Source organism: Sciurus carolinensis, chromosome 17 (assembly GCF_902686445.1).
Source record: "Sciurus carolinensis chromosome 17, mSciCar1.2, whole genome shotgun sequence".
Classification (NCBI taxonomy): Eukaryota; Metazoa; Chordata; class Mammalia; order Rodentia; family Sciuridae; genus Sciurus; species Sciurus carolinensis.
Genome location: NC_062229.1, coordinates 7479509 through 7499297, shown reverse-complemented (window position 1 = coordinate 7499297; position 19789 = coordinate 7479509). Strand labels below are relative to the sequence as shown.

At 37.8% G+C, this 19789-nt stretch overlaps 1 protein-coding gene and 1 pseudogene across 1 annotated transcript; both read left to right on the top strand.

Annotated features, from left to right (window-relative positions):
• The first annotated feature begins 7050 nt into the window (after positions 1-7050).
• Positions 7051-7704, top strand: LOC124967919 (putative gustatory receptor clone PTE03). The gene has a single exon (XM_047530354.1). It carries the CDS (start codon positions 7051-7053, stop codon positions 7702-7704), a length of 654 nt encoding a protein of 217 aa, XP_047386310.1.
• Positions 7705-18504: 10800 nt separating this feature from the next.
• Positions 18505-19442, top strand: LOC124969028 (olfactory receptor 7G2-like; annotated as a pseudogene).
• Positions 19443-19789: the final 347 nt, after the last annotated feature.

The window sequence follows — 19789 nt, the reverse complement described above, 5'->3', positions numbered from 1 at the left end:
ATAAGAAAGATTCCTACCTTTTTTCATTGACACCTTCTCATTATATTAAAATTGACTATAATTTCAAAATCTCACTTTGTAAACTGTCTTCCAATTCTGTCACAATATTTCCAGTGGGCATTTTTCATCATTTCAGGATACTGTGGAATAGAACTATAGTTCTACATTTTTAATTGAGGAGATAATTAATGCACAGTATCAACAAAAGTTTTAGTAGTATCAGATATGCCATTTTGAGAATGTTTGCTTAGATCTTGGCATCATTTAATAGCTGGAGAAGTTGTTCCATGGTAGTAATCAACTCAAAACATTGGTAATTAAGGACTTGAATAATTTGTTTTATTAACTCTTTTTACCATTTGCTAACTCTTTCTATTAAACTCTTAATCTATAATATTCAAAATATATCATTTTAAAGAACTTCTAAAAAAGATGCATTGTCATTTCTCTCTTCCCCATCTCCTACCCATTAATCTTCTAAACACCTGAATAATAGATAAGTTATAAGAAGACATCAGAAGGGTTACAAAATGAGACCAAATCTTCCACATCCCACTTAGAACAAAATAAATCAGACATCTTGTGGAATGGGCAAAAGGCAAGGGGCCTCAATCAAGAAATTGATTCTTCTTTCCAGGTAATGAGTCAGTGCCCAAAGAGGAGAGTAGTCCACAGGCAAAAGTGAGGCTTCTGTATTTGAGCAATGTGTATGGACTCAAGATCTGAGCACTGTCTAGACCATGGCTGTGGACATGCAACTCATGAAAGTTTTGGGAAATTGTCCCAGGAGCAAATAAAACTTGCTTAAAACTTAGTTGAGTTAAAACTTGCTTAGTGGATGGATTTGTAAATTCTCCCTCCAATAAGCCATGGAGTGAAGTTAACAGAAGCCAGGAGCAGAGACCTGACTGGTTATTGGCAAGGTCAAGGTTGAAGTATACAGATGGGATTCAGGCCCAAACCCCATTAGACTGACCTCAGGAAATTGTGGGAGAAGAACTGAGGGTTGTGGGTGGAGATCCCTTCTGAGGAATATTGGCATGAATGAAGAAAAAATAGAGAACTGAATGGGAGCATTGAATATTGAGAGAGAGAGAGAGAGAGAGAGAGAGAGAGAGAGAGAGAGAGAGAGAGAGAGAGATTTTCCACAGGTACATTCAAACCTAGACAATGGTGACTGGGTTCTCTGCATGAGAGTTGTTCCAAGCTGTTTATACACAACTGAGCACATTTCTTTCTCATAAAAATAAATAAATAAAATAAATCATTAATTATAGAACTATCCCATAAAAAATGCAACTAAACATTTTCATACAGAAATTCTTCCAATCACTCTTTAAGAGTCATTTTCAAGAGGAAAGGGAAAAATTCAGCGAAGACTGGTAAGGAATATCCTAATTTATTGAATAAGGCCACCATAATAAGGATGCCCAGGTCAGATACGATAAGTACAAGACAAAAATAAACACAATTTCAGTCTTTAAATAATACACTTACATACATGTTCCAATAGTTTTTCAATTTTTGGAAAAGTCTCATCTCCTCCCTAATGCTTGCTCACTTGCTCTCTCTCTCTTTCTCTCTCAAATTACAGTGTCTTGAGATTTAGGGGTTCATTTATCTCAAGGATCAAATTTTACAGTTAATGCCAGTATTTCCCTCCAGAAATGAGTTTCATGTATTTTCTGAAAGATGAAAAAGAAGTAATTTTTCAAGCAGTCAAGTTGGATAACTAGAGTTTTAAGTCTCCATGTAAGAATTCATCGTATTCCAAGGTTTTCTTTATTTCTAATAAAATAAAAGGAGGGGCTAAGTATGGAATATGATGATACTAAATTTATTGATATTTTCTGTTTGCCAGGAAGTGTGCCAAACTTCTTCCCATAATTCTATACCCTGTCCCCACTCCTCAAGAGGCAATCTTCAAACTATCCACATTCCCATCCCCCATGGTATTGTTCCACAGGCACATTCCTGCATACACCCCACACAGATGAAGCACCATCTCTGAGGACTGGACCAAGGGACCTGTGTTCCCATGAGCTCTCTGTGCTTCTTATGCACAGTCAAGTTTGTGAACCATCTGGATGCTTGCCTCTAATCTCCTCATGGTATCCCATTCACCTTTCCAAGGGCACGACTATGGATTTATCTGGACTATGATACGTGAAAGGATGCTTTCTGAATGACAAATTGGCAAGATCTTTATCTTTTGAAACAACATCCAAGGAAAATATACTCATCTTTCTGTCGCTGGATACCATGTAGGAATATGACACCTGCCATCAGTCCAGGGCCCCAGTGATCACTAGGGGATCCAGCACCAGAGTGGCATTCATTCCAGGAAGGCCAATGAACCCTACTGTGATGGACCTGCAGGTACTTCTTTATTTCTCTATTTATTCTTACATCCGTATCATTGCTGTCCTCTTGCAGATGGCTGCTAGATTTAATTTGTTTGTTTCCCATTTTTTATAACATTAGTGATTCTAATTTCAGCTTTTCATTTGCTTTGCTTTTGTTTTTCCTCATGTAACAGTGTTGAAGAACCCAGGAATATGATACGGATGTCGAACCAACTTTAATATTGTTCATTATTTGGAAATTTTCAATAAGTAAAATGTTTTGCTACAGATTTATGCATTTCATTCAATTCAGCAATCTATGTTTATCTGAAACATAATTGTGGATCATTAAAAAATGAACATCAACATGTTTAATCAGAAAAATGAGAGATTACACTCTATGTGTGATACAGCAAAATATATAAGTGCATTTTACTGTCTGTACAACTAATTAGAACAAATAGAATACAATTAAATTTAAAAAATGAATATCATAATTAAATTCCTTACTGTAACTAGCATGTCTGTTTCTGTATTTTTATACTGTATTTTCACACTGCATTAATTTTGTTATTTTTTTTTTTTGGTTAAAAGTGTCTCAAGACATATAAATCTCATTCATTTAAGAGTGCTAAAAACTGTAACTAAAATGAGATCAGTGAACTGTCTTTTTAGACAGCTAGATTTGTCCTTTTATTTCTTTTTTTCTATAGAATGAATTTGTACTTCTTCTTGCAAGGTATTGTCTATTGTGTTTTCTTTTATCATCTCCCTAAGATATAGAGACTGTCTTGAACTCACAATCCTCTTGCTTCAGCTTCCTGATAGCTGGATTATAGGCCTGTCTCCCCACATTTTCCACTCGATGACCCCAAATATAATTTTAACTGTTGAATATAAAATGCAAGAGTGGAATCAATGTTCCATGAGGCATCCATAGAATTAGCCTCAGGGTGTGTGTGGTCTAGCATACATTTATTGTAGTATCATATGCAGGTAATGTTTATATTCAGCTATATAAAGAAAGTATATTACAGTCTGAAATATGGCATGAGTCTTCCTGATATTGTTGTTAGAACAGAGTTGTCCCTGAATACAAAAAGAAAACTAAAATCCAATAACAGAAGCAAGATGGGTTGTGTGTGCATGGTACTTGAAGCAGATGTGAGCATAAACATGGAGGGAAGAAGACATCCACTTGGCCTTTCCGGGAGAGACAGTCAGCCAAAGTAAAGTTCTCCACCCCTGAGCCTGGATCCTTAAGGAATTGTGCTGCTTGGAAATCACATGGGACTGAGTTTGACTAATGAGGAGCTTTGGATATTGAAGCTCCATGGGCCACAGAGATGACAGTCTGCCTGCAAACACACACACACACTCTACAGCTTGCCCAGGGGAGTATGCTGTTCACCTGGCCCTGATCTCATGAATATCATTTCTCCATAAGATGCAAGTGTCACACTGTCTTTCTGCATTTACTTTTTTTTTTTTAACTATTATCTCTCCTTTTTTAATATTGTAAACAAATGGGATACATGTTGTTTCTCTATTTGTACATGGAGTCAAGGCATACCATTTGTGTAATCATAAATTTACATAGGGCAATGTTGTTTGATTCATTCTGTTATTTTATCTGCATTTTCTAAAAATAGTACTTCCATTTACCTTTCTCTTTCACATCCAGAAAGGAAATGAATGTCATTCCTCAGTGCTGGCACCAGGTAATCTGAAGTCTCCCAGCTTAAGTTTTGCCATTAGTGACAGGTCTTTGTCTGCTAGTCCATTTATTTTGGGCAGCTGTGAGGTGAGGACATGAAGAGGATGGGAAGCACTAGGTCACCTGTCAGGTTTCTGCCTGATCATCTGTCATCTCCATGTTCTCTTTTTCTAATCCACTAACACCTCGCAACTCTCATCTGCTAATACATTATTTTGATACTTAAGTCCAGGGATGTTTTGCATACTCAACAGCAACCTTCCTTTGCTCAGTTTGCTAGAATTTTCTAACATTGTCTTTAACTAATTTGGCAAAGGAACAAAGTTCTATGTTTCACTGTTCCTTATTTTTCTCCTCTAAGCTTGTAGTACACCTTTGCAGAGCAAATCTTTGGCCAATCTGGTCTCCTGTTGACAAATATTCTAAGAGGAAGCAGGGTACATGTATGAGAAAATATACATACATAAATCATATACACGCATAAATGTATATATTGTACAGGCAGGTCCCAAGGCTATAAACTAGTCTACCCATTTCTCCACACTAACTTATGAAATATTGAAAAATGTAAAAGGCAGAACAGAACAAATCTAGAACACATAAACATGTACATATACTTTTAGAATTAGTCAGTGATAATATTTTGCCATTAATGTCATTTTCTTAAAATATCACAATACTATATATCAATATAACATAGCCTTTATGTTCCACTTCACTCTCGAATTTGCAGACGTAAACACAATGTTTACTTAATTTTTCTCCAAATGTTATTTGATACTGAACACCTTGCACATTTTTACATTTGAGTGTTTTTATGCCTGTAAGTGTGTTTGTTTATTATATCCCCTGTACATATGTATGTGCTTATGTATGTAATGTACATATACATATGTGTGTATAGATTTGCAATGGATTTTTTCTGTAATATATGCCTATATACATTTGTGATATAATAAGACATTGGAACCAGGTAAGGACATTAAAACTTCTGAACAAGAGAAAAATATACCAGAAATAAGATTAAAAATTGACAAAACACATTATTTTTAAAGGACTGATGATAAAAATACCATGTACAGTATAAAGTTTTAAAATGTTAAATGAGTACGTGGTCTATCTCTTTGTGGAAGCTAAAATTGTTAGCCTGAGGGTAGAGCAGTGATTTCTAGAGGTCTGGAAGGTGTGGAGAGAGAGGGTGGAAAAGGGTGCCTGAATTTGATCAGTCCTTGCTATATACCTGTATGTCAATATCTCCTCAACCCCATTAATATGTACCAAGAGTATAAGTGAATTTTAAGAAAAAAAAGTAGAAAAAGAATGTGAAAGAAGAACATGGCTTTCAGATAGAATCACTCAATACATTGAAGCTGCAGGGGAGTAGTCAATATGAATTTCAGTACAGTGGATCCCTTGGGGTAGAGAAAACATGTGATCTTAGTAGGACTGAAGATCCCAACAATCAATGTCTCATATTATATTTCTGTTACAGTAAAAATACAAGCAATCATGGTATACTTTAATGGTGAGAGATTGATACTCAGGTCTTTATTTATAAGTGATTATTGAATATTTGAAATATTCTGTAAGAAATTAAAAGTTTTATTTGTGTGATTTGGAAAATTAATAAATTTTATCATGCTATAGATATCTTGTTAAGAAAATTATTTTTCTTGATACTTGTGTTATTTTGTTGCTACATCTAGATCTGGTTTATTTATTTATATTGCTAGATATTTTATTATCTACTCATGGGAAACAAATCTTGAGGTCATTAATGTTCATTAAATTGTTAGTCTTCTTGCTTTTCTACATGTGGAGAATTCTCAGTAGAAATTTCAATATATTGATCCTACCCTTCAATTTACTTTTTTTTTCAGTCCTGGTGATTGAAGTCAGGGGTACACAATCACTGATCCACATCCCTGGCACCTTTTATAAAATTTTGAGTCAGGGTCTCACTAAGTTGCTTAGGGCCTTGCTAAGTTGCTGAGTCTGCCATTGAACTCATGATCCTCCTGCCTCAGCCTCCCAAGCAGTTGGGATTACAGGCATGTGCAACTGTGCCCAGCTAAATTGGCAATTATAAACAGACCTGAGTTGTTTTTTTTTTGTTTTTTTGTTTTTTTGTTTCTTTGTTTTTTTGTTTTTTGTTTTTTTTTTAAGAGCAGGTTTTGTTCTTTCATTGCCATACAGTTTGGCCACCCCATCCCTTCCCTAAAATACTGTCCTCTGTGGGGTAGACTGGATATGGGCATGGCAGAAACAAATCATAATAGAAATATAAAGTGCCTCATCCATCAAACACTATTCAAAAATATTTTGTGTTCCTCATCTCTGGATGGTTCCCAGACACATTAAAATGTTTTCCCCACCTTAGGATTGAGGAGACTGAGGCTCCTGCTACAGTTCCAAATCCTTTCTTGCTTACAAAGCAAGCCCTGGAGGTGAAGACTTGATTGAAGCTGTTATCATTGATTTAGATTTAACATCGTTCCCTCCTCTGCCTATTTTGGATTTGGAGAATTCTCATAGAAAAAGCCATGTACCATTTTCTATTTTATTCCTTTTTTTTTTCTGGTTCAATGTAAAAAAAAAATATCAGGTTTTTGTCAAGTAAAATATGGATAATTGGAAAGTGCATGAGAGGGGACAGCAGGAAGTTCTGAAGTTGGGAAGGCAGAGAGATGCAGAAGGAGAGGGAAGATGAGCCACCCTGCGGGGACAGTACAACTCTGAGATCTTTCTACATAAGGGATTTGTGGTCTGTGGCATCTCCTGAATTTTTTTTTTTCCATCAGACTCCTCAACAGCATGGAATCAGAAAACCAAATGGACACAAGAGAATTCCTCCTCTTGGGTCTATTACATGATCCAAAACTGTAGCCTGTCCTCTTTGGACTGTTCCTGTCCATGTACCTGGTCACAGTGCTTGGGAACCTGCTCATCATACTGGCTGTTCGCTCTGACACTCACCTAAACACCCCTATGTACTTCTTCCTCTGCACTCTGTCCTTCACTGACATCAGTTGCTTTTCTACCACAGTCCCCAAGATGCTGGTGAACATCCAGAGACAGAGCAAGACCATCAGTTACTCAGGCTGCCTCACCCAGGTCTGCTTTATTCTGTGTTTTGCTGGAATAGAAAACTTTCTCCTTGCAGCAATGGCTTATGACCGTTATGTAGCCATCTGCCATTGGCACAGGTACTCAATCATTATGAACCTCCACTTGTGTGTCCTGCTCATCCTGTTGTCCTTGTCCATCCACATTGTAGATGCCCTGCTGCACAGTCTGATGGTACTGAGGCTGTCCTTCTGCACAGACCTGGAGATCCCCCACTTCTTCTGTGAACTTGATCAGGTCATCAAGTTGTCCTGTTCTGCTACTCTCATCAATAACATCCTATTCTATTTAGTGTCTGGCATACTGAGTGGTGTTCCTCTTCTTGGGATTATTTACTCTTACATTAAAATTGTCTCTTCTGTTCTGAGAATGTCCTCAGCAGGAGGTAGGCATAAAGCCTATTCCACCTGTGTGTCTCACATCTCCGTGGTCTCCTTGTTCTATGGACGGGTTTTGGTGTGTATATTAGTTCTGCAGTTACTGACTCTTCCACAAATTCTGCAGCAGCCTCAGTGATATACACTGTGGTCCCTCCAATGCTGAACCCCTTTATCTACAGCTTGAGGAACAGGGACATGAAAGAAGCCTTGAGGAAATCTTATCATTAAACTTCTTTTTTGTGGACTGTGTCATCTGCTTCGTGCTTGGGCTTCTAGTAAAAGTCAATGTGCAGGGACACTGGGCAAGCCACAGTTCTTATACTATGGTGATTGAATGGCATAAAGGCTAAGGGTGTTCCATCTTAGGTTTGAAACCTGACCTAGGCATTCTCTAGCATGGGAAAGTTTGAAAATTCATGTGACCTTTCTGAGATTGATATCTTCATTGGCTTCCATAGAGACAGACTCTGAGCAAATGATTGTTATGGTGATTTTAGTGGGGTGGTGGTGGATTTCTCAGGAGAATATTAGCACAGTAGGACAAGATGCTAAGCAAGGATTTTACTATAGCTAAAGGAATAGCCTCTTCCTCAGCCTAGGGATAGTTCCATATTATGGCTTCCCAAAATATGCCCACTTAAGATCTGTTTTATACTTCATAACATCCTCAGATTTGTCCCTGGAGCTTCTGTTGGGCTGGGGTATTTATTTCTCAAGAGAGCAGAGCAGTATTCTTTGCTGTCAGTCAACCCTGGTTTCAGCAAGGGTGGACTCAGTGGTTGGTACATGTTCTGTCTGCACACCACCAGCAGTGCCCACTGCACTTGGATTCTCATTCATGAAATTAGTGTGCATTCTGTCCCCAGGATTTGACACGATTATGAAATATTTGAACTTCACCAGTGAGGATGACTCTAGATCCAATAAAAGAAAACTGCTGCCACTCAAGTTTCCTCAAAGAACTAAGAAGACAATCTTGCATAAATAGAGTTCAGAGGATGTACCTGAAGATACATCACAGTAAGGTTCAATGACCTTCCATGAGTGAGCGCCATTCTGGTGCTGGATCCCCTCATGGTCTCTGGTTGCTGGGACCGATGGCAGGTGTCAGATTCCAACATAGTACCTAGAGATAGAAAGATGAGTACACTTTCCTTGGGTGTTGTTTCAAAAGAGTAAAGACCTTTCCAATTTGTCATTCAGAAAGCATCCTTTCACATATCATAGTCCAGACAAATCCATAGTTGTGCCCTTGGCAAGGTGATTGGGATACATGAGGAGATTAGAGGGAGCATCCAGATGGTTCACAAACTTGACTGTGCATGAGAAGCACAGAGAGCTCATGGGAAACACAGGTCCCTCAGTCCAGTCCTCAGAGATGGTACTTCATCTGTGTGGGGTGTACGCAGGAATGTGCCTGTGGAACAATACCATGGGGGATGAGAATGTGAATAGTTTGAGGATTGCCTCTTGAGAAGTGGGAACAGGGTATATAATTATGAGAAGAAGATTGGCACATTTCCTGGCAAACAGCAAATATCAATAAATTAGTATCATCATATTCCATACTTAATTGCTCCCTTTATTTTATTAGAAATAATAAAAACATTGGAATAAGATGAATTCTTACATGAGAGACTTAAAAGTCAATTTATCCAAGGAATGCATGAAATGTTACTTATTTTCCATCTTTCAGAATATATTTGAAATTCATTGCTGAAGTGAAATACTTGAAATAACGTAAAATTGGCTACTTTTGATAAATGGACACCTAAAGTTCAAGGCTGTATGTTTTGAGAGAGAGAGAGAGAGAGAGAGAGAGAGAGAGAGAGAGAGAGAGAGAGAGAGAGACATAGAGAGAGAGGGACAATATGAATGTGTGCATTCTGTGAGGGGAAAGAGATGATTCTTTTACTTCCAAATAACTTTCCATCATTAACCAAAACAACACTTGGGACATCAGTTTTTGTATGATTTTATATATTATTGAAAAATTCAATAACTATTTGGTACAGGTGTGTGAGTGCATTAATTAAAGCCTGAAATTGTGTTTATTTCAGTCTTGAGCTTATCTTGTCTGATGTGGGCATCCTTGTTATGGTGGACTTATACAATGAATTGGGATATTTCTTACCAGTTTCGGTTGAATATTTCCTTTTTCTTCTTGTAAATGACTCTTAAAGAGTAGTTGGAAGAATGTCTATATAAAACAGTTTAGTTGCATTTGTTTAATGGGTAGTTCTATCATTAATGATTTTTAAATACTTCATGATTCCAAGAGGATTTTCTTTTATTTATTTATTTTTTATGAGAAAGAAATGTGCTCAGTTGTATATAAACTAGCTTCAAACAACTCTTGTACAGAGAACTCAGTCACCCTTGTCTAGGCTTCTAGGCTTGAATGTACCTGTGAAAAATCTCTCTTTACCTTCTCTCTCTCTCTGTCTGTATCTCTCTCTCTCTCTCTCTCTCTCTCTCTCTCTCTCTCTCTCTCTCTCTCTCTCTCTCTCTCTCTCTCTCTCTCTCTCTCTCTCTGATTATTCAATGCTCCCATTCAGTTCTCTATTTTTCTTCATTTATGCCAATACTCCTCAAAAGGGATATCCACCCACAACCCTCATTTCTTCTCCCACAATTTCCTGAGGTCAGTCCAATGGGCTTGGGCCTGAATTCTCATCTGTCTGGGTCACCCTTGCCTATGCCAATCACGAGTCAGCTCAGATCTTGAGTCCATACATATTTCTCAAATACAGAAGCCTCACTTCTCCCTGTGGACTACTCTCTTCTTTGGGAACTGTGTCCTCATTACCTGGGAAGAAGAATCAATTTCTTCTTTATTATGGGGAAAAGTTCAGGAGGCCCCTGGGCTTATGCCCATTCCACATGTTGTCTGATTTATTTTTTGGTACCTGTAAAATTTCATCTTGTTTTTACATTTACCCATTTCTGAGAGGAATGTGGAAGACTTGGTCTTATTTTGTAGCACTTCTGATGTCTTCTTATAGCTTATCTATTATTCATATGTTTAATGGGTAGTAGATGGGGAAGAGAGACATTATAATGTCATCATTTTTAGAAGTTCCTTTAAAATAATAACTTTGAAAGTTATAGATTAGGAGTTTAAATAGAAATAAGTTAACATAGGTTAAATGAGTGAATAAACACCAGTTTTTGAAGTCCTTAATTACCACCATTACTCCATTACTACCATGGAACCCCTTCTTCCTTCTCCTTCTATTAAATGAGGTTTGAGATCGAATCAAACCTCCTGAAATTGAACAAACTGACAATACTTAAACTTTTGGTGATACTGTGAATGATTTATCACCTCAATAAAACGGTAGAACAATAATTCTTTTCCACAATCTCCCAAAATGAAGAAAAGTGTCACTGGAAATATTGTGACAGAATTGGAAGAGAGTTTACAAAGTGTAATTATGAAATCATAGCCAATTTTAATATAATGAGAAGTAGTCAATGAAAAAAGGTAGGAGTCTTTTTTTTTTTTTTTGCACTGGGGATTGAACCCAGAGTGCTTCATCACTGAGCCACAGTGAAACAGTCTCCGTAAGTTGCTTAGATCCTTGTTAAATTGCTACGATTGGCTTGGAACTCGTGAACTTTCTTCCTCAGCCTCCTGAGCCAGTGAGATTCTAAGCATGTGACAACAAGCTTGTGGTGATAAGAATCTTATATATAAAATTTAGAGAATAAAAATAGTAAACTATAACAAAACATAAAATAAGAATACATTTTCACAATCTTTCATGAAAAGTACAAAATTCAGGTAAATCACATATTTTTAGTGCTTGTATTCATAGCATGGGTGTCTTCTTCATGCCAGGCTCCCTTTTTTCATGGGAGAACAGAACACCCAGCTGTTGACTGCTTTTCCCAATGGCCCCTGAAATGGTTTTACATAGAGCACCTCTGGCATGTCTGAGCAGATTTTCCATACTATTTCTATATTTTGCAGTGATGTCTACTTCTTTTTTAATTAATTTTCCCCCATTTGTAATACTTGATAATCCTTTAGGTTAAATCCTTCTTGGTCTAGTTACTATGTGTTGTGCCTCCCAAATGAACTTTAAAAAATAATAGTTGTTGAAATATTATGGGATCAAAGTTTTCACTAATGATAGTAGAGTGAAAGATATATTACCTCAAGTATGACTGCATGACCAATGTGATCCTGCAGTAAGAATAATCAGGAAAATGAGAGATTACACTCTATTTATGTATGGTCTATCAAAACTTATAAATGCATTCTTCTGTCATGTTAAGCTAATTATAGCAAATATATATAAAATTTTTTTCAATGAACTCATATATATATACAAGGAAATGATAATAACCAAATAAAAGAGTATGGGAAGCAAACAAAAGCTTATGATTTGAAAATAACACAGTCATGAAGAGCCACTTTGAATGTTTGCAATTTTATGATATCTTATTTCTATTTATATATACTTATATGTATATATATACCTATATATATATATACCTATATGTATGAAAGTTTTATTTTCACACCAGAAATTCATTTAGGCTTCCTGTATGATGAAATGAATGGAGACAGGTGAATTGGAAGATGAGTATTTCCTAGGGAAATTCAATGTGATTGTGGGCAAGGTTCATGAAATTGAGCTGAGCAGAAGCATTAGAGAAGACTGGGTGATGTACACCTGGACTCATGGTCAGGAGATCACCACCCTGATTTCTTCTCTTGTACAGATTTGTTCTTTAAGGACATGCACTCCTGGGATCAGAATGACAGTACCAGATCTGGTATAATGAGGAGCTGTGGATACTGAGTCCTGAGGGACACAGAGACTGCAGGTGTCAACTAGTGAAAGCCTCACTGAGAAGCTCTGGGCATCCAGGAAGCAACAGCTGTGCCTTCTTCCAGAGATGTTCCTTCTTGATCCAGAGCCCACTGACTCTGAGGGTCCTGAGAACACTTTTCTGATCCTGAGAATGCATTTCTCTATTCAACTTCCAGGTGAGAAGCTGCATCATTTCAGTGAAGTCAGCCAGAAGACCCAAAATCCCTTAGTTCATGATTTGGACAGGATGGCAGGTGTTTTGTTCTGGTTTCTACCTAGGGAAGTGGTGAGGTATCTGGGGCACAAGACAAGGAGAAGCAGGTTCATGAGACTGCTCCTGACTTCCCCTTCTTGACACATTCTCTTCACACATTACCCAACATCCAAGCAGCTCCCATTCTGCTGGGTACCTGCTCTCTCTGGACAGCCGCAGGTCCATTTCCTCCTAAAGAGAAATGTGATCACTCCTTAGAACTATTCTGCTAATTACATACTGCTAACTCTTTTGGTTCTAGAGTTGAAGTTTTGGATATTAGTTCTGTAGAACTTCCAAGGAAAGTGGCTCAGACTATGATGATTGATAACAGAAATCTCTTCCCCCTGATTCTGGAGGCTAGATGTAGAGTGAATGGGTGTGTCCAGTGTGTTTCATTCACCTGAGGCCTCTCTCCTCACCTGGCAGATGACCCTCATCTCCCAGGGTGTTTATGTGGTCCTTCCTTTGTGTGCATCTATGCCCTAATTGACTCTAATCCTGGGACACCAGTCATGTTGGAATAGGTCTCACTCTCATGGCCACCTGTTAAACAAATTCAAGGAACCATCTCCATATACAGTCATGTACTGTGATTTTTGGAAACCAAGATTTTCCAGAATGAATGTTGAGTGTTAAGCCAGCCCATAGCATCCATTTTCTCTCTTTCCCTTGGTCACTTCCTGATTCATCATTCCACAGTGAGACCTGTCCAGTGCCAGCATTTGGGTCTCTAAGGTCTCTGCGGACAAAGGTGGAAGTGCCACCAGCTTCCTCATGTTTTCCTTCCTTAGACTAGTAAACATTTTTAGAGGAGCTGAAAGATTGTGTAGATAAGAACAGCAGCACATGACTACCTACTCGCCCCAGAAGCATAAAATTTGTCACCTTGTGATTTCAGCTCTTTTTATTCAAGTATATCAATATTAGTATTTTTATAGGAGTCATACACAGTATGATAGGAAAATAAGAACATAAGAGTTAGTAAGAAAGAGAAAAATCTTACATAAATCCACCATCTGAAGGTATCTGTTGCTAAGGTTTTAAAATATATCTGTCCAAATTATATATATATATATATATATATATATATATATAATATATATAATATATTATATATAGTGGTATATATATATATATATACCACTATTTTAAAAAAAAGGTGACAGTGTACAAACCCTTCTTTACTCAGTAAAATTTTGAACAACTTTCTAGGTTAATTTTAACATATGGGATCATCAATAATGATGGAATAGTCTTTGAAATATATTCATTTTTAACAACAAAATTTGTCATAGTTCCAGAGGAAATACATGAACTCATGTTTCAGGCTCAATCTTTTTAAATGAACCAGTAGATGGAGAAGCACATAGAGTGCATTCCCGTGGTTTCCCCTCCATTCCTCTCCTTCCCTTCACAGTGTCTGCACCGTGATGGTTACAGCCCCACCCTGGTCTCTTGTATGTGTGGTCACATGTGAAAGGCAGTAACCTTGCTATGCATTAGTTATCAAATATAGAACTAGATGTTTTCTACTGGGGAATGAGAGTGAATGAGACTGAACCAATGATGTTTTGTGTGTGTACATATGTGCTGAATGACTCCAAGTGTTGTGTATACTTACAGTGAACCAGTAAAACTAAACAAAAATAAAACAAACGTATTAAAGCATAGTAAATCCCTCAGAAATATAATCCATGTGAGTTTAACTAGGGAATGAAACCTGAACTGAACAATTGTAGCCATTGTGTGGATCTCACCATGAGCTCAATGTAAGTGACACAGAGGAGCTCAGATGTTTTCTCTTTTGTTATGTCAGCTGTGATTACACACTATTTGTCTGTACTCTCTCCTTTTCGTGTTTCTAGGGTGCACTTTTATTTTCTCAGAGTCCATATTAAACTACAATATTTTTTCAAACCAAAAAAGAAAAGGAAAAACAAAAGTTTTCTAATAATACAGTGGAATACTCTAGTACTTAAGGTTAAGGAAGAAGGAGTAATATACCACTATTGATCAATAAAATGAAGTACCCAAATGTCAACTGTAAATGGCTTCTGTTTACATGAAGCTGTTAAGAATGTAATAAGTGAATAATGATACATAATGAGGGTGGGTGTTGGGGGTGAGGGATGAAGGGAGGAACTTTACATAGAGGGAAATGAGAGGGAGGGGGAAGGGGTATGAAAAATGGTGGACTGAGACAGAAAACTTTACCCTATGTTCCTGTGTGGTTACATGAATGGTATGAATCTACATCATGTACAACCATAGAAAAGAAAAGTTGTGTACAATGAATCAAAATGCAGACTGTAAAAACAAAACAAAACAAAAATAATGCAATACAGTGTACTGGTTGTTTGAAAGAATAATACCAGAGGTAACAGGGAGTGTATGACAGAGTGTGGTGGTTCCCGAGACAGAGTAGATGTAAAAGTGTGTGTGCATAGATCAGGAGAGGGTCTTCAGTCACACCTGTGCCACTTACTACATTCCCATACACAAGGCTGGGATGTGATCCATGCATGTTGTTTCATATTGACTGACAGGTATCCACCCTTCATGATTCTGTGTACTGTATATTTTTTGTTGTTGAAAACATTTTTACACTGTACATAACGGAGGGACCCATTGTGACAGATTCGTACATACATAGAGCATACTTTGATCAATGTCATTCTCCAGTATCTCTCCTTTCCTTCCCCTCCTCTCTCCCCTGATCCCTTTCTGCTACTCTGGTGGTCTCTCTTCTCTTATATTTTAAATTAATATATTATAATCACATAAATGTGGGATTCATAGTGATACAGTTGTGCAAGGACACAGCATTATTTGGACAATTTTATACCCCAGTCCCTGCCACCTCCCTTGCTCTCTCTTTCTCTTATTTACTTTCAAACCTATAATTTTCAAATAAAGTAAATAACAACTCTTAAATTACAGTGCAAAATGCATCTTATTGTTTTAAAGGTGTGAAACAAGAAATACAAACACATCCACCTTTTAGATAGTTGTATGGTAAGGTAATGCAAGTTAGAAATATTTTTAATAGAAAAAGTGATTTATAAATCAATTTACAAAAGATCACAAAATCAATGTTTAATATCAACTTAACTATAAACAACTAAAAGGGAGGAAACCATCCTCTATTCTTCTGTTTTCTCTTCAAAATCCATGTCTTCTGCTCCTTGCCTTTTGGAGAAACATTGCATCATAAGACTGCTGTGTTTTTGCATGAGGACAAAATCCTTGGTTCTGTCTTGACCCCCTTCTGCTACTCTATTGGTCTCTCTTCTATTTTTATAAGGCACTTTTATTTCTTCCTTCACCCTTCACTATGGATGCAAGAAAACATTCAATTCTTGACTTTCAGGGTTTGGCTTATTTCACTTGGTATGTTGTTCTCCAATTACCAGCAATGACATAATTTCATTCTTCCTTAGGGTTGAATAAAAGTCCATGTGTGTGTGTGTGTTTGTGTGTTGTGTGTGTGTTGTGTGTGTGTGTGTGTGTAATATCTGTCTATCTCTATGACATTATCCATTCATCTGTTGATGGACACTTTGGTTCCATATCTTGGCTATCACAATCCTCTGTACTTTGAATCATGAATGTATAATCCATAATAAAGATGTATGCACCTTTGTGGGTTCAAAAAATATTTTAGAATTTTATATGGTGTTCAGTTCATTCATACAATTTGTTCCTAGTTTAAGTATTCATAATTTTTGGAATCCTTGTGTTTAACTTATATATTATTTAATTCCTTTTTGTTTTTATATATGCCCTGTGTCCAGGACAAATAAATATTGGTGTCATTGATTTTTTTTTCTTCCTTAATTTTCTATGTAACTAAAATTCCCAGAAGTATTTTCAGCATAGTAATTCCTTCTTGAAATTTGCATTCATTAGTCTAGAGATGTTCTCTCTTGTCACTCAACCACTTCAATGTATTACTCCTTCTGAGTGGTGCAAGGTGTACTTCTGCTCATGTGAAGCAGACGTACACGCATGTGCATGTATACACACTCACATGCATAGACACACAGAAACACACACACACACACACACACACACACACACACAGAGTACAGGAAAGGTCGGTAGGAGAGACTCCCATGGTCACACTGTGCTGGATATTTTTTTTGTATTCTGTTCTCATTATTTAAAATTTACAAGAAGTTTTTTCCCTAATTTTATAGAGATATGATTGTAAAAATATCATATGTGAATATTTAAGGTAAGCATTGTGATATTTAAGGTAAGCTTGGAGAAGTGTATTTTCTGAAAGATTACCATGCTGCTGCTAATAAACATATCAATCAGAGCTCCCATTATAAAAAGAGGACAAATAGTCTTGACACCCAGTTAAGACCACTCAATCCCTAAAGGTAAGGCAGAATCCAGGATTTAATTCAGATGCACCAGTCTATATTTTGTGTTTCTGTGTGTGTGTGTGTGTGTGTATGTGTGTGCGGTCCAGAGGATCAAATTCCAGTCATTAAACATGTTAAGCAAGTGTCTTGTCATGAGCTACGTCCTCAGCATTTTCTATCTTCTCTACTGATACAGGCTGTTGTTGAGTTGCCCAGGTTGACCTTGACCTTGCTATCCTTGGCTAGTGCTACCAGGCTGTCTGCAAGTCTTATATGATACCAAATGCTAAGTGTTGGAATTACAGTTCCTCATTAGAGGGGCCACTGCTGTCAAGGGACATGCCTGATGGGTAGCCTGGTGATCTAAAACTGTGCTACCTTGTGGGTTTGTCATCTAAAGATAACACATAGTTTTGGATTCTTTCTGTTCTTATAGTACTATATGCATTTGCTTCTTTCTCTTCTGTAGCTGTTCTGCTGTTTGCTCATTTATTTAATTTAATGATCTGCTGCCTGTCTTACTAATGGAAGGAGTTTCCTCAGGATATGATGGAGCATGTCATCCACACACTTAACTGTTAGGGCAGATGACTTCAGTCTCCAGGGAGAGTCTTATGAAGTTCAGGTTCAAAGTCAGTATGTTCTCACTGTTTCTCATGACCATCTGGATGGGTGCTCTTCAACTGCTATAGTTATCCTAATGGGTAGAAGTGAACATAACTTGAAAGCAGAGGACAACTTGGGGCTTTGTTTAGGAGAAACTATTCTAGTGACATAAGGAAATTGTGAAAACTGAAAGGTGGTTTAAGAAAGTGAACTCTGTGCTCTGCTGAGGCCTTAGCAGAGACTGATCATGAGAGTCAACTCAGCAATCAGACACACTGACTAGTCCAGTTTTTGCCAAACACTAACTGTATGTCTTGTCCACAACATGTCCTCCTATGTCTGTGGGCCTGATAGGGCCATGATCTACCCTGTCTAATCATCTGATGATTATGAGGCACACCAGTTGGAGACCATGGCTTCAGAAGGTAGTGAATTCAATTTTTTTTTGCTTCAAGATATAGGAAAATTTCAAAGGAAACCCAATGTCTTATACTTTGTTACACTCTCATCACTAAGGAATGATTGGAGAAGCCTTGGTTCCCAGCAATGGAAGTAAGGAGTTAGTGAAAGCCTGGAGAAGAGGAACTGAGAGAGAAGTCAGCAAAAAGTACATTTTTCTCTCTTCAAGTACACGGTATATGTAATAAGAGTTTTTTTTTTTCCTTTTGTTTTTTAAAGCACTTGTTCTCAGTGTTTTGAGATATCAAATTCATCTATAGTGCTTGTTAAAATACAGATTTCTGGTCCTTATCCTCAGAGCCTATCCTATGGTCATGGTGGTACAAAGAATTGTCATTGGTACCAAAGTGTGATATGACACTCTCTCTCCTCATCCAGAAGCCATTCATTTGTTTTATTCCATCTTTTTCAGCAACATGGAGAGCACAAACCACACAATCATTTCAGAATTCCTTCTCCTGGGACTGACAGATGACCCAGCACTGCAGCCCCTCATCTTCAGCCTCTTCCTGTCCATGTACCTCGTCACCATCCTGGGAAACCTGCTCATCATCCTGGCTGTCACCTCTGACACCCACCTCCACACACCCATGTACTTCTTCTTCTCAAACCTGTCCTTCACTGACATCTGCATAAGCACAACCACCAATCCCAAGATGCTGGCCAACATCCAAGCACAGGATCAGAGCATCAGTTACACAGGCTGCCTCACTCAGAATGGTTTTGTTTTGGTTTTTGGTGGTTTAGAAAATTGTCTGCTTGCAGTGATGGCCTACGACCGCTATGTGGCCATTTGTCACCCGCTGAGGTACATGGTGATCATGAACCCCTGCAATTGTGTCCTGCTGATTCTTCTCTCCCTGCTCATTAGCATCGTGCATTCTCTCCTCCACACTCTGATGGTGCTGAGGCTGTCCTTCTGCACAGTGCTGGAGATCCCCCACTTCTTCTGTGAACTTTCTCAGTTCATCAAGTTGGCCTGTTCTGATGCCCTCATCAATAACATCCTGATATATGTTGCAGCATTTGTACTTGGTGCTATTTCCACCTCCGGAATCATTTTCTCTTATGTTCACATTGTGTCTTCAGTCTTGAGAATTCCATCATCAGAAGGGAAGCATAAAGCCTTTTCCACCTGTGGGTCTCACCTGTCTGTTGTCTCCTTGTTCTATGGGACAGGTTTTGGGGTGTACATTAACTCTGCAATGACTGACTCCCCAGGAATACTGTTGTGGCTTCAGTCATGTACTCTGTGGTTCCTCAGATGCTGAACCCATTTATCTACAGCCTGAGGAACAGGGACATGAAGGAGGCTCTGAGCAAGCTCCTGAGTAGGATAACCTTTCTTGTTTGATATTTCATTTGCTTTGATCTTGGGTTTCTAAAGTCAGTGACAAGATCGTGGTGAGCCTACGTGCCTCATTTCCATCACAGCATTCTCCTAGATGGAAAATAAAGCTCAATTATCGCATGGATTTTGGAGTTGCCTTGAAAGCTAACCTTTCTTTTTGTCTAGCTCTGTGATATTTGACATATGACTTGAAGTCTCTAAACAGTTTCTTTGCTCTGGTTTCACAGAAGCAGAGCATACAGGAAAAGTTCTAATTCTAGTTAAGTTTTTTTAGGTGCAATGTTAGAAAAAGATAAGTTTGCAGGATGTAAACAGATTCAGAAAATATTTAAGCAATGCTCTGGTAGAAG